This window comes from Notamacropus eugenii, chromosome 4 (genome assembly GCF_028372415.1).
Source record: "Notamacropus eugenii isolate mMacEug1 chromosome 4, mMacEug1.pri_v2, whole genome shotgun sequence".
NCBI lineage: Eukaryota > Metazoa > Chordata > Mammalia > Diprotodontia > Macropodidae > Notamacropus > Notamacropus eugenii.
Window position 1 is genome coordinate 248175916 of NC_092875.1, and position 15698 is coordinate 248191613.

Sequence of the window (15698 nt, forward strand, 5' to 3'; positions counted from 1 at the left end):
TTTATTCCAGCTGAGATTTACAAGGTAGGGGGACCACTGCTCATACAAAAGCTGACTGAAATTTTCCAGGTTATATGGCAAGAGGAAGTTATCTCCTAGGAGTTCAAGGATGCCTCCATTGTCCTTCTCTATAAAGGTAAAGGGAACAGATTGTCCTGTGACCATCACAGAGGGGTCTCTGTCTTAGCCATTGCTGGCACAGTTCTTGCTAGAGTCCTCCTTAATGGGTTGATCCTTCACCTGAGAGCCAGTGTGGCTTCAGAAAGGGCCGAGGAACAGTCAATATGGTATTTGCTGCCTGACAACTCCAGGAGAAATGCCAGGAGCAGAACAGAGGTCATACATAACGTTTGTAGATCTGACTAAGGTCTTTGACACTGTTAGTCATGAGGGCTTATGGAAAGTTATGCCAAAATTTGGCTACCCGGAGAAGTTCATCAGTATTGTATGTCAATTTCATGATGGCATGTTTGCTTGGGTTTTGGATAGTGGACAATGATCCCATGCCTTCCTGGTCACTAATGGAGTGAAACAGGGCTGTGTGCTTGCTCCCATGCATTTTAGCATGATGTTTTCAGCTATGATGTCAAATGCTTTCAATGAGGATGAACATGGCATCAAGGTCACCTACTGTACTGATAGTAAGTTCTTCAATTTGAAAAGACCAAAGTGGAGGGAGTGTTGGTACATGATTTTCTGTTTGTAGATGATTATGCACTCAAATGCAGCCTCTGAAGCTGAGATGCAACAAAGTATAGATCAATTCTCTGCTTCCTGTGCTAATTTTGGTCTAATAATTAACACCAAGAAAACACAGGTGCTTCAGGTGCATCAACCATCACCACACCATCCATATGTGGAACCATCAGTTACAACAAATGGAGAAGTTTTGAATGCTGTGGATAAGTTCACTTACCTTGGTAGTGCATTTATCAGGGATGTACTCATTGACAATGAGGTTGATGCACATATTGCCAGAGCTAGCTCAGTGTTCGGGAGGCTCCAAAGAAAAGTTTGGGAAAGAAGAGGTATTAGACTGACTACCAAACTGAAGGTCTACAGAGTCATTGTGTTGACCTCATTGTACGCCTGTGAAACATGGACAGTCTACTAGCGCCCTGCCAGGAAACTGTATTGCTTCCATTTGAACTGTTTTAAGAAGATTCTTAGGATTACCTGGCAGGATAAGGTACTAGACAGTGAAGTCCCTGCTCGACCTGAACTGTCAAGTATTCAAACTATGCTTCAGAGAGTACAGTTCCGATGGGCTGGTCACGTTGTTTGAATGCAAAATATATGCTTGCCAAAAAGACTGTTTTGTGGAGAACTTGCATGGGGCAGGCAATCACATGCTGACCAGAAGAAACGATATAAGGATACTCTCAAGTTCTCTCTCAAGAACTTTGAATTTGACTATGCAACATGGGAGGCACTGGCACAGGACCACTCAGCATGGCATGCCCATATAAGAAAAGGTGCTGTACTCTTTGAGCAAAGCAAAATTGAGACAGCACAAAGTAAATGCAGGATGCACAAATTTGGGATGTCCTCCCCAAATATTCATACAGACTATCTGTGCCCAACCTGTGGTAGAGCATTCTGAACTTGTATTGGTCTGATCAGCCACAGTTGGACACACTGAAACTCCAAGGTCCTCTTTGAAAATGAAGGACAACAACCATACCAACCAAAGTGAAAATATGTTTAATACAATTACAAAAGCATAACCTATATTAGATTGTTTGCTGTCTCGGGGAAGGGGGGAGAAAAATTTGGAACTCAAAATCTTATGAAAAATGAGTATTGAAAACTATCTGTACATGTAATTGGGGGAAAAAGCAAAATGCTATTTACCCAAAAAAAAACCAAAAAGCCATCTTTCTGAAACTCTCAGCTAACTTATGATCTTTGGGGCAGATGGAGCTAGTCATTGGAAGCCAATCAGGGGTTGCCTTATCCTCTCAATAACTACCATGAGGCATATTCCTGATTCTAGAGCAGGGAAAGATATGCTAAGTAAATTAATCTGGGGAACTTCCCTGATTATCCCCATTTACAGCAAACTAATTGAAGGCAAAATTAAGCTATTAGGTTTAAACTGTTTTCAAATACTTGAAGGAATAAGAGAAATTAGATTTGTTTGGTTTGGTCTCAGTGGACAAAACTAGTAGTGATGGGTAGAAGCCTCAAAGAGGCAAAATTATGCTTGATATTAGAAGCAAAAACTTCCTAAAAATTAGAGCTATGCCAAAATGGAATGTACTGTTGCCTTAGTCCTTACCAACAGTTAAGGGACTTTTAAGATATTTTATGAATGAAACAGATAAAGTGATAATGCATGAGGCAATAAGTATTTATTATTGTTCATTTTAGGTCTCTCAAGCAGAGATTTTTGTTCTAAAAGAAATATGAGGAAACAGCAACATGGGGAATCAGAAGGAAATTAGGAACTATTTAGACAATGGATTGTTTCAGGAAGTTGCCAGAGGAGAAGTGAGTTGCCACAGCAGGAGGAGAAAAGAAGTCAGTGACAGTTTTTTGGAGAGACTTCCTTCAGACTTGGCACACCCACGACCACCAAGTTCACTGTCTGGTTTGTTTCCCATGAGTGATGTCACAATCAGGGAGACACTAGGCATTGGTTGGAGTCAGGGGTGGGCTGGTAGAACTAAATAAACAGTACAAACATTAATTAGAAAATATAGGTAGCAAAAGGACATTTATATAAATAACAGTGTCAAGGAACATGTTAGACAGGATAAGAAGGCATATCCTATGTCTAGAGCACAGGCAGCTTGCCACAAATGAGTTTTATTGGTCTCAGAGGGATTCATAGATTCCAGATATTTGTACTGTCATAGATATTTGGAGAATTCTTACTAGAGGTCTTCAAGAAAGCCTAAAATGGAGGTTCTCAACCCCAAGGTGTATGGAGAGATATTAGGAAATTTGGATAAGAAAAAAAATTACATTTTAGTTTTCCTTGACCTCTAGCTGAAATTTACTATTTCATTTCATTATAAATATAGGCCACAAACCACAGCAACATTAGTAGTATCTGTGACTTTAGCACCAATACAAATTACAGTTGTTTTCATACCACATTATGGTTGAAAATTCATTAGATGTCCAACATGACGTACTCTACCCTGTCAAAGAACACCCTATAGTTTAATGTTCTTTTTCAAGCAACAATTTTCATATTGTTTATTTAAAAATAAAAATTTAACTTTAAAATGCCTATATTTTAAATGTATTGTTTTGTTATTTAATGCATAAGCAAAGAAGCATATATATAATACTACATAGAAATTTTTAAAAATACTTTGCTAGCTGAATTTCAATATAATTGGTTTCCTTTTGTAATCCTATATATTTTACGCCTTTAAAAAAACTACTCCAAGAAGGGATTTATAGGCTTAAAGAGATAGTCAAAAGGGACCCTGTCACAAAAAAAGTTAACACTGTTCTAGATTAACCTCATTTTGGGTACATTGTTGAGGAAACTCTTGTTCAGTGTCAGATCACACTAGATATCCTCTAAAGTCCCTTCCAGACTTTGAGTTCTATGTCCACACTCAGCATCTGAATTTTAATTGGAATTGCTTTAGCCCTCTGTCACTCAAATCAAAGTCAACTTCAAGTCATGTCATGATTTCCCTGATGTCATGATCTTCAAAAATGAAAGAAAAACACAAAAATTGCTTCACCACTTTTAGGGTAGATCTTTGAAGAGTATAATATTGATAGGTTAATTATGTTTTTAATAGCCAAGTGTTTTTTGAGGCAGTATTGTCAATTGGTTAGATCTTTGGCCCTGGAGTTAGAAAAACCTGATTCCATCTTTGAATCCCACCTCTGATACTTATTAGCTATGAGACATCTTTTTTCATCATTATAAGAAATCAATTTCCTGATTTTATTTTACTTATTTTATTTTTAACCTTTCTTTGGTTTGGTTTTTTTAAATAATATTTTTATTTTCCCAACTACATCTAAACGCAATTTTAAACATTCATTTTTTTAGAAGCTTACATTCCAAACTCTTTCTCTCTCTCTCTCTCTCTCTCTCTCTCTCTCTCTCTCTCTCTCTCTCTCTCTCTCTCTCTCCCCCTTCTTCCCTCCCCAAGACGGTAAGCCATTTTATATAAGCTATGTATGTGCAATCATGCAAAACATTTGTTGTAAAAGAAAACATAGACCAAAAAATCCACGAAAAAACAATAAAGTGAAAAATAGTGTACTTTGATCAGCATTCAGATTCCATCAGTTCTCTCTTTGGAGATGGACAGTTCTTTTCATTATGAGTTCCTTTGGCATTGTCTTGGATCATTGTATTTGCTGAGAATAGCTAAGCTTACTAGATATAAGACTTTTAACAAGTCACAACATCAGTTTACTTATTTACAAAAGGGAGGCAGTGATGTTCAAATGTATATCAAGTGCTATAGAAAATCACAATATTATTTGAATGGCTTCAAATAGGAACTTTTTTGTTCACCTACACACTATCCCAAGTCATTTTTTTCACCTTCAGAAGCAAATCTATTGGAGAATTTAAAATGCAACATTAATGTTGATGTTGCTTCTGCACACCTAAATTCTATATCCCACATGCCATAAAATCAGTTATGTTAAACTAAAACTTGCCAAATCTTAACTTGTGTACATTCAGGAGCCTGAATCTGTTTCATCAAAACAGAACAGAATAAGAAGCAGCTTTTGTTCTTCCAATCTCTTGTTTCATGGAATTTTAAACATTTGGGATTCCTTTCATTCAATAACATTCCATCATTCAGTCAACAAATCATATGGTCTTTTTCCAGTTTTCATTCTTTATGATACTTCTGCAACTTTTGGCTTTGTGGAATAAGTTATTCAGAACATTCTCAATCCCTTGGGCTTCAATGATACTATGTTCTTTCAGTTCTCTGATTTCCTTAAGCACCCCTTCTCTGTTTTGTTTCTGGATCCTCATTATCTTCCTTACCTCTTACTATATAGGTGTTCATCAAAGATCTCTTTTTGGTCCTTTTCTTTTCTATATCTCATATATACACACATAGATATAGACTTAGATATAATGCATCTCTTCCTTATCATACATATTCATATCATATATCTCTTTTATGTCGTATACTTTGGCAGTTTCATTCATTCCCATGGCTTCAACTATGACTTCTAGGCAGATAAAAACTAAATTTCTGCCCCTAGTCTTGAGCTCTCTTTTGAGCTCCAGAGTTGTATTGCCAACTGCTTAAATGCTAATTCTATTCGAACTGGTAATACTAATGCTTCAAATCACCATGTTATCTTTCTCTCTAAACCTGCCCTTCCTTCTGACTTGAGTCTTTCTATTTGTGGCATCATGTCACCTAGTTTCCTATGTTCAAAACTTTAGGGGTAACTTTAAATGTTCCCTCTTTTTCATTTTTGACATCCAGTTACCATATCCCATAAATTTCATCTCTACAATATCCTTTGCATCCATCTCCTCCTCTCCATTTCCACCACTACCAGTCTAGTATCATCTTTCAGATCACTGGGAGAACAATATAAAAGTTCTTCATAACCTTATCCTCATATTCCACCCTATTTTTCATTCTCATTTTCCCTTATATTCTTTCCCCATGCAGGTATTCTGAGGTCCAGGGTCACTGGCCTCCTTGCATTTTTACTGACTGGTCTCCATGCCTGGAATGCTTTTTCTCCCATCTCTACCTCCTGCTATCCCTGGATTTCTTCAAGTTGCAGATAAAATTCCATCTTCTAATGGAAACTTTTCCTGTTTCCTCCTCAGTGCTAGTGTTTTCCCACTGTTGGTTATTTCCATTTTTTCCTGTGTATTATACGAAAGTTCTTTGCATATTTTCTCCCCCATTAGATTGTGAGCAAGGACTATCTTTTTACTTTTTGTTGTATATGCAGCACTTAACAACGTCTGGCACATAATAGGTGTTTATTAAATGTTTATAGACCGACATATAGAAATAGTCATGTTACTTCTTTGATCAAACATCTTCAGTAACTTCCTATGGCAATATCAAGTAAAGTGATATTTCACCTATCTGGCATTCAGATTCCCCTACAACCTGATGCTGTCTTATCTTTCCTGCTCATCTTGTATTGACCTTCCCTATGCTATGTTTTTTAGCCAAACCGGATTGTTTGCCCTGCTCCAAATGCTGTTCCCTATGTCTGAATGTTCTCCCTCACCATTTTTGCCTACTGAATCCCTATATTATCTTTTAAAATCTAACTGAAATGTCATATCCTACAAAAAGCCTCTCCTGATTTCCCTGCTTAATGGCAACTCTCCTTGATCCTTACATATTGCTTTTCTTAAAAAAAAAAAACCTTAATGAAGTTCTCATATCACAATGAGTGGTATAAGAGTACAGAGAAAAGGGAGAAAGACCAGACTGGTATATTCTGGTGGCATATGAAATGGAGGTCACAGAGTTTTTTCAGAATTCTTTAAGGTGAAGAGCAGTTGCTATTTGCCTAAAATACAGAAGGGCTGCTTAAGGTGAGGTTTACACAGTTTTCCTACCAGTGTTTTATAGTACCTTTTGTATAGAGAAAGTAGAGTACTGCAAAGCTTTAGTTTAGTGAGAAGGTATGATAAGATCAAAGAACTACAAAAAACACAGGTGACATTTGAACTGAGACCTAAGAGGTAAGGGAGCAAAGTTCAGTGGAAGAAAGTTGAAAATTAGCTTAAGAGAGAGTTCTAGAAGAGAGGAAATTAAGGGCAGAATGATAGAAAGAACTCAAAGAGCAAACTTGAACTTTGTCTCTATACTTTCTGGTACAGCTAGGCTAAGAGGCCATTCTTCTTAGCCATTGGTTGAGAATACTGATTGAGGACAATTGATATTAATCTTCCGTCTATTCTGTTCATATCTTTTAAGTACATTGTTATGTACATGTTGTTATCACCTTTTGGAGGGGAAAGTGCTTGAAGGCAAAGCCAGGCACTTAGCAAAATATCTGGCATGTAGAAATAATTCAATAAATATTTGCTCACTCACTGTAGTTTTCCCTGTAGAAGAAGGCTCATTAATGACATCACCTCCAAGTGAATGACAGAGAAGAACTCCAAAGAACTGTCACCATAGTATCTCTATGTTGTACTGGGTATTAGGTGATTCTGAAAATAGCTAGAGTTGACAGCCATAGCAAATGAAGAGCAATGCCTAGAGGGGAGTAAAAGCAGAGACCGATGCCTGGCAGGGAGTAGATCTAGCAGAAAACAGTCTGAGTAGTATAGGGTGACTCTCTATGTATGTGCTCTGGTCATATGTACATCCCTTAATATAGGAGTCCAGTTCACATGTGTTTCCTAGGTGTGGAATCTCTACCCTCTATCTCTATAAAGGTCCCTGTTCCCTCTTCGTTTATTTGTGGGAGAATAACTCAAGGTTTTTTGTGGGGGGAGGAGGGACAGGGTAGGTATTGTTCTTTATTTGCCTTGCTAGTTAATGAAAATGCTTTTGTTATGAACTAAATGTTTAATCTAACTGACTGGTTAGAAGTAAAATGTATGCTAGAGGATTGTGAGCAATGGTTTGAAGAGAATTCTTACCTACAAAAATATCTAGAACCTAGCTTAGCTAAGTGAAGGGCTCAGAGTGAGATACTAGCTTCATAACCATCTTCACTGGTGTTTTATTTTCCTGCTAGTCTGTGAACTCCATGTATCTTCCCTGATAGTGCCTAGCACAGTGCGCCTAGCACAGTGCTCTGAATATTGGAGATGTTAAATAAATGTCCAAAGTTCAGTTGTAATTATTCATTCAAATATTTATATTCCATCTATGTACATGGCAGTATGCTAGGTGCTGGGAGAGATAAACAGCCTAACACTATCCTTTGCCCTCAAGAAGCTTACAACCTAATATCAACATTTATGGTCAAAGGTCATCATTTTAGGGGAAACACAAGCAATACGCAATGTGGGGAGGCTACTTAAATATTTTTTGGTTGTTTAAGCCATATCCAGTTTTCATGACCCCATTTGGGGTTTTCTTGGCAAAGATATTGGAGTGGTTTGCCATTTCCTTCTCCAGCTCATTTTACAGATGGAGAAACTAAGGCATACACAGTTAAGTGACTTGCCCAGGGTCACACAGCTAGTGTCTGAGGTCAGATTAGAACTCAGGAGGATGAATTTTCCTGACTTCAGGCCTTGTGCATGTAGCTGCCCCTTAAATGAGATACAAAAGTCATGTATTATTTTTGATTGTAAGAACTGAGGGACATGTCTATATATGACTGACACATATATTTTCACTTCTTTCCTGTTGATTGGTCTTAAAGGTGTGTCTCATTTTAAATATACTTAGTAGATGATAATCCAGATTTATGCAAAGATAAGTAAGGTGTAGTTATAATCTGTATAAAAGCATTCTTTGCCAAAGAATATGTTCACTGGAATTCTATAACTCTTAAACTCCCTTTCTGTGTTTCCAATATGAATCATTTTATACCCAATTTTTTCCAAAGATATACCTCTATTGTGCAAACGGAAGTCCTTCTGTGCAAAGATAATTCACTTCTGACCTAGGTTTATGTTTCATTTTTATAATTAAAGTACATGAACATACATTAATATGTTGAAGAGAGGCTAAAAGAAATAGATTCTTTCCTATTCCTATTCTTTCCTTGTGGCAAGCAGTGTACATAGTGAATAGAGAAGAGTCTTAAAACCAGAAGGACTTACTTTCTAATCCTACTTCTGATATAAACAGGTAGGGTGACCCTGGGCATGCCACAAAATTTCTTAATCTCCATGCTCTAGGGTGGGTCCCTGAAACTATAGGTGGTAGAGAAAGTATAAGCTGATCTGTATTGGTAGAGACAGTGTCTTCATTTCAGAATTCCTATTCTAATGAAGTCACGGATCCAGTTCTTATTATGTGTTGTGATCAAAGATTCAGATCTCTCAAATAACTTCCTAGGTAAACTGGTAGGTCCTATTCTATCAAAGTCAGTTTTCCTGAAGATTGTATTAACTCTTTAGTTAAATGTCAGTCTAGTCTAAATTCTTAAGTCTAGTGGTTCACTAGAAAACTAGCCGAGATCTGGTTGGTCTTTTTTGTCCTTCAGCAGGGAATACATATATTAGTAAATTCCTAGCTTTATTCCTGACTTCACTTACTAGTTATATGACCTTAAGAAAGGAACATTAAACCTCTGTATACCTCAGTTTCTTCACCTGTATAAAGGGGATAATAATAGTGCCTAACTTCCCAGAGTTGTTGTTAGGATAAAATGAGATAATATTTGTGAAGTATTTTTGCAAACCTTTTTTTGTTGTTGTTCCAATTCTTTGTGACTGACCCCATTTAGGATTTTCTTGGCAGAGATACTGGAGTGATTTGCCATCTCCTTCTCCAGTTCATTTTGCAGATGGGGGAACTGAGGCAAAAAGGGTTAAGTGACTTGCCCAGGGTCACATAGCTAGTTTATTGCTAAGGTCAGATTTGAACTCAGGCCATTCTGACTCTGGGGCTAGCACTCTATAGCCACTGAATCAGACAGGGGCTCCCTTTGTAAGCCTCTAAAGCATTATATGAATGTTAGCAATTTCAAAAATAATTTTGTACCCCTAATCAATTTAATCAGCATTTATTCAGTTCATTGCAATTTAATGGATATCAGTGATTGTATGAGCAAGTTAAATAGAATTAAGTTTAATTTAGCTATGTTAATTAAACCTATAAGAATAACAGCTATAATTAATTCACTATGTATTGATCATAATGTTACTTTTGATTGCTTTCTAGGATAGATTTATATTTTGTTAGGTCTGATATTAATTTGTATTAGGAATTTGCTATATTAGCACCACCTCCACCACCACCACTCCTAAGAGTATTGTGAGAGAATTAAGCTTGCAAACCATAATTTACTTTCCTCATTCATTGTCATAAATGTTCTTACAAGTCTTACAGTTTTTGGAAATACCCAGAATGCTGCTGATACTGCAAAAAGCTTCTGAATATTGCTGACATGCTGATAAAATCTAATGACTGATGGACAATTAGCCAATCAAAGGAGTTACCAGATACTGAAGATGACCAATCATGAATTTTAACTCCCCATTCTACTTTTAGAGACCTTTCAAAGTCAATAAAATCCTCTTGCTGATGAGCTGGGGCATCCTTGGCTATGAAGAATGTCTTGGATCTAATTGCTTAGGGATCACTAGTCTCCCTAATAAATTATTCTTAAAGCTCTGCCTCAGTTACCCTTTCTTATGGATAGGATTTTTCTTTTTCATTTTCTTTTGTGTGTGGCCCTATCAGAGAATAGGCTATTGCAAAATAAAATATGCATTTGACTGTTTCCTACCAGAAGTAACCATGAGAGACAGTAGTAGTGAGAACCAAAGTTGCCCCATACATCTTGCATTTCTCTATGGCTGGTCTTCCCAAACTATAAGCTTCTGTAGGGCAGGCACTATGTTTGGAACTCTATGTACTCCTACTGCTTAGTAGCGGCAGTAGCTGCGGCGGCCAGGCTGAAGGTTCCCTACCTCTGGAGAGTACGTGGCAGGATCTCAGGAGGGAGATTGATAATCACAGGAGCATATACCATAGAATCACAGATGTAAAGGGGGAAGGGATCTTAAAGGTCATTCAGTCTAATCCTTTCTTTAAAAAAAAAACCCAATCATTAGTAAAGTCGGGTTTAGAGAGGTTGTGACTTGCCCAAGATTCCCTGAGAGGAAAGGGCAAATTTGGGACTCCACCCCAGGTGCTCCACACACCCATAATGATATCATACAAGGTGCTTGGGCATTTATAGCTATCGTCTGTAAAAGTAAAGGATAATGCTTGCACAACCTCACCTGCCAGGTAACAATTCCATTACTGCCTGCTATATGCTAGGCATTGGATCAAATGACCTAATGCAGGGAAAAGTACTTTGTATCCTTAAAGTCAGAGGTTTGCTACAATTGTTAAAATTTCAGTGTTAACATTTACAATGTGGGAATCTACAAATCAGAGTTAGGTTTATTTTGTTGATTGTCTAGATTTAAGAAAGTGATGGTGAAAATGTTAATGATACAAATTAAACCTTAAAAAATGTCTCGATTACTTCTCATTCTCCCCCCTCACCCCACCTCCAATCTGGTTGTTAAAACAGACAAACAATGCTGCTTAAAGGGCTGTCAGCTCTTCAAGTACCCAACCTTTTCTATCCTTGTCTTCTTTCAATTGTGCATTTCTTGTGCCCACAGTAAGCCTTTTCAGGGTAAGGAAAGTCTCATAGTCCCTTAACAATAGTCCTTTTGTATCTCCCACAATTAGAATCATTGGGGTTAGGGGAGGGGCAAGGGATGGAATGATGAGTTTTGGAAACAGCAAATAGATCAGTTTGGCTGGCACATAGAGTGTATGAAGGAGAATAATTTGAAGTGTTTGGAAATTAAGGCTGGAGCCAGATTGTGAATTGCTAGGCTATTTATGACCCAGAGGGGAATAGGGAGCCACAGAATATTCTTGTGGAGGACAGTGACATGGTCAGACCTATGCTTTTAGGAACAATATCTTGGCAGCTGTATGAAGAGAGACTGGGATTGGTAAATCATTGCAATAGTCCAAGTGAGAAATGATAACAGTTAAAAATAGTGTGAGAAGGCCATAAATAACTAAGATTTTATGGAAGAATTCATAAGAGTTGGTGACTGATTTTATATGGAAAGTAAATAAGACAGAAAAGTCAAAGATGAATCTATGGGAGTTGATCAAATCAAGAAAGGAGATAGACAGAAGGAAATTAGAAGAGTGCCTAAGACAGTCTTGGGAGGAAAGAATATTCATGAAGAGAAGTTAGTTTCAGAAGCTACAAGAAGCATATGAGGCCAGATATGGACTCAGAAAGGTGAGTCTTCCCAACTCAAGGGCCCAGCACTGTGGCCTCTGTATTTCATCTTTCAGATGAGGAAATTTTGGTTCAGAGAATCAACATGATTAAAGTCTAAGGGCACATGGGAAGTAAGTAAGCGAAAAGTCTTGTCTTCTGACATAGTGTCTTGTATTCAGTAGATTCTATTTCCTTGACTACATTCATCTAACACTTATCAAGCACTTAATATAAGTAAGCTATAATAGTATGCGCATCTAGGAGGCTCAGTGGAAAGAGCACCAGGCCTAGAGTCAGGAAGACTTGAGTTCAAATGTGGCCTCAGACACTTCCTAGCTGTGTGACCCTGGGCAAGTAACTGAATCCTGTTCTCCTCAGTTTCCTCATCAAAATGAGCTGGAGAAGGAAATAGCAAACCACTCTAGTATCTCTGCCAAGAAAACTCCAAATGGGGTCATGACGAGTGGACATGGTTGAAACAACTGAGCAACAAAAACAAAAAAGGTAAGTATGGTAGAGGGCTTGCCCAGTAGTCAGAAAGACCTACATTCAAGTCCTGACCCTGACATAAACAGACTGGAGGACCATGGACCTTTCACTATAGAACACAGTACAGTAGAAAGATTCCTGGGTCTGGAGTCAGAACCTGAACCCAAATGCTTTGCCATCAGCTACTCTGCTTAGTTCCAATTCAATCATTATCTTGATGCCCCACATAGGATAAACTCATCACCAGAAAACTGGAGGTTCTTTCAGCTTTGCAGTCCACACTTCTTCAGTACCCTCAATTGTTTCTGCCTCTCTGACTGGAAGATCTTTGCCTACAGCCTCCCTTGAAAGAGGATTTTAAATGCTTGACATCTCTTTTGCCACCAACTACCCTGCTTGGTTTTGACTCCATTTCATATCATACCTTTGTATTGTACATGGTACGCTCTCCTCCCTCCTTTTCAGCTTCCTTCTGCATATTGTCTTCTCCTGATAGAGTAGAAGTTCCTATTCTTTCTTATTTGTATCTCCAGTATTTAGCACAGTGACTGGCACACAGTAAGCTTTTAATAATGTTTCTCTTATACTTACTCCACATGAGACTTGGGACAAGTCACTTAACTTTATTGAGTCTCTGTTTCTTCATCCATAAAATAAGTTGGACTGACTTGCTTCTAAGGTACTTTCCTGCTCTTTTCCTAGGATTTTGTGAAATTTTAGCTGAATCACTGATCTGGATTGGTAGAGGCAGTTTCTTTAAAGAGATGATACCATAGCTTCTGACAAAAATGTGCACATTCACAAGACTAAACCAAAAACCTAAGCCCTTAAAAGACTTGCAAAGCACCATATGGCACAAATTAAATTCCTAGATGACTTGAAAATAGAGGTCAAAATAGACTACCAGTAATCTGGGAAGGCTGCAAAGGAGTGTGGAGTAGTGGAAAGAGGCCTCAGTTCGATCCTAAGTCTAGTCCAGGGGTAGGGAACCTTTGGCCTTGAAACCACATGTGACCTTCTAGGTCCTCAAGTACCACCTTTTGACTGAATCCAAACTTCACAGAACAAACCCTTTTAATAAAAACATCTGTTCTATAAAACTTGGATTGTCAAAAGCTGTACTTGAAGACCACATGTGGCCTTGAAGCTGAAGGTTCCCCCACCCTTGGTCTTGACTACTGCCTGAGTGAACACGGGCAAGTAATTTAACCTCTTTAGGCTTCAGATTCTTCAACAATTAAATGAGGGGATTGGATTAGACTCTGAGGTTCCTTTGGGGTCTGAATCTGAGCCTACAAATTAATGGGCATATAAAGAATAGAGGAATATGGGAGTACATAGAATATGGCAGTGACATAGAATAAGGTCAAGGTCAAAACCTTGGTGCCTCTTGAACTGTTCACCCACTTTGTTGGGTAGTCTGTGTTCCAAGTTGTCTTCTCACTGAGTGAACAGGCTCATCCAAAAGCAGTAGGTGGACCTAAGAAAGGGGAGTGCAGGCGGAGGGGAAGGGGGGGTGGAGGGACTGAAGCCGTGTAGGGGGATGACTATCCTTCCCTCTGCTCTCCTACCTTTTTTTTTTTTTTAACAGTAAGGGAAGTTTCTGGTCTTTGGGGCTGTCAATTTTACATTTTCTAGACATCCTAAAATGCATAAAGACAAAAAAAGTAAGTTCCATGCTTCTAAGAGTCATTGCATGGAAGAAGAACCTTACCAGATCGTGACGCCCTTCGGGCACTTCCAGGAAGCAAACGGGGCCTCAAGCATGGACAGAGCTCAGCAACCTCCAACAAAGCTAGGCATCGAGCCTTCGCCTTTGCGGCAAGCCCCCACGTGCCCGAGCGACTTGCCCCTCCCCTTTCTTCCCTCCTCCCTAGGGATTGGCTGCTGTAGAGAGAGAGGGAGGAGCCCAGCTGTCAGAATGAAAAAAAAGAGGCTTGCTGAAGGGGGAGGGATGTGGGTGAACAAGGCAGCAGTAGCGGGGAAGAACTCGCTCCTAAAGAGCCACTTGGGGTCTAAGAATGTGACACAAGCACTGAGGGTAGAGGGGGGGAGCAGGTGGAGGTTGTCTCTGTACCACATGTTTCCTCGAATGTTTTGGTTTACAGCCAAGTTCTTTTTCTAACTCAATTTTCATGTTCGTCTTCCTTCTCGCGCTTCACCTTTTCTCCAATCGGTTCTTCTTCTTCTCAGTCCCCACACACTCCCCCCCCTTTCTCAGGATGGTTCAGCCCAGGAAGAGGGGGGCGGTGCGCTCTGCCTTCACCGGCGCTGCTCAGGAGCTGCCAGGCTTGCACGAGGCTTAGGGAATCCTGGAGCTGGCGCAGGAGAGAGCGGGGGCCCTCTGCCGGAGCTGCCTGCCGGGTGCACCCCGCAGCCCGGCAGTGCCTTGGAGCAGGCGGTGGCGTGGCTGTCGGATTGAGGGCTGAGGCGCCCGGGTCGCTGCAACTCGGCGGTGCTGGGAGGAGGGCCGGCCCCGCGTGGGAGTCCCCGGGGGCGGGCAGTTCATTTCCTCGCCTTCCCGGGGCTCACGGCCAGCCTTTTCCCTGGGGCTGGCGGACCGGCGGCAGTGTGGGCCCGGGAGAGTGGGAGCAGGCGGGGGGAGGAGGGAGAGCTGAGCCTGGAGCGGGGACTTCGGAAGGAAGTGGGGGAGGCGCCGCAGCCCCTCGGGGGTCCGGCCGAGAGGGGTCGGAGGCACCCCGGAAACGGATTTCACTTCAGCGCCACCGCGATTTCCGAGCGTGGGGAGGAGAGAGAGACCCGCCGGCCAGAGCGGCTGCTGAGTAATTGCCGGCAGCGGCGGCCGCCGCCACGCGAGGGCTTGGCTCCCACGCCGTGTCCCCCAACTGCAGGCGCTGTGGTAGCTGCAGCAGCGGCGGCTCCGGCTCCTCCTGCTCCTCCTCCCGGCTCTTCTGCCACCGCCGCTCCTCGCCTCTGGGGCTGGCCAGAGCCCCTCTGCCCTTTCCTCCCCTCGCTGCCGCCTCCTGCTCCTCCATGGCCGGGTCCGAGCAGCAGCAGCCGCCACGGCGGCGCGAGGAAGAGGGCGAGCAAGACTCGGCGGCCGCGGCGCCCCTGCACGACGCCGAGCTGGCCCTGGCGGGCATCAACATGCTGCTCAACAACGGTTTCCGAGAGTCGGACCAGCTCTTCAAACAATACAGGTGACCCCCCCCCCCCCCACACACACACACAGAATCCTCTGGACCCGCTTTCTCTTCCTCCTCCTGTACTGCTTATTTAACCCTCTTCTTCCACGTCCCTCCACCGGGTCAGGGCGCTGCCTCTGCAACTGGGCACCGAGCCTTCCTGGCTTTCTCTGCCCAGCCCCGTCC

The 15698-nt window shown here is 40.9% G+C and overlaps 1 protein-coding gene and 1 long non-coding RNA gene across 2 annotated transcripts in view; one reads left to right on the top strand and one right to left on the bottom strand.

Moving 5' to 3' along the window:
- Nucleotides 1-2335: 2335 nt before the first annotated feature.
- On the bottom strand, nt 2336-14279 carry LOC140501147 (uncharacterized). The gene is made up of 2 exons (XR_011966077.1): nt 14081-14279; nt 2336-2668 (listed from the first exon to the last, which is right to left on the bottom strand). It is a non-coding gene; the product is annotated as an uncharacterized lncRNA (long non-coding RNA).
- Nucleotides 14280-14905: 626 nt separating this feature from the next.
- TTC39C (tetratricopeptide repeat domain 39C) overlaps nt 14906-15698 on the top strand; it is a 109535-nt gene continuing 108742 nt past the window's right edge. Inside the window, exon 1 of the mRNA XM_072604425.1 lies at nt 14906-15527. Within this exon, the coding sequence (XP_072460526.1) occupies nt 15361-15527 (167 nt within the window). The 5' untranslated portion in view covers nt 14906-15360. The remainder of the gene's footprint in view (nt 15528-15698) is intronic.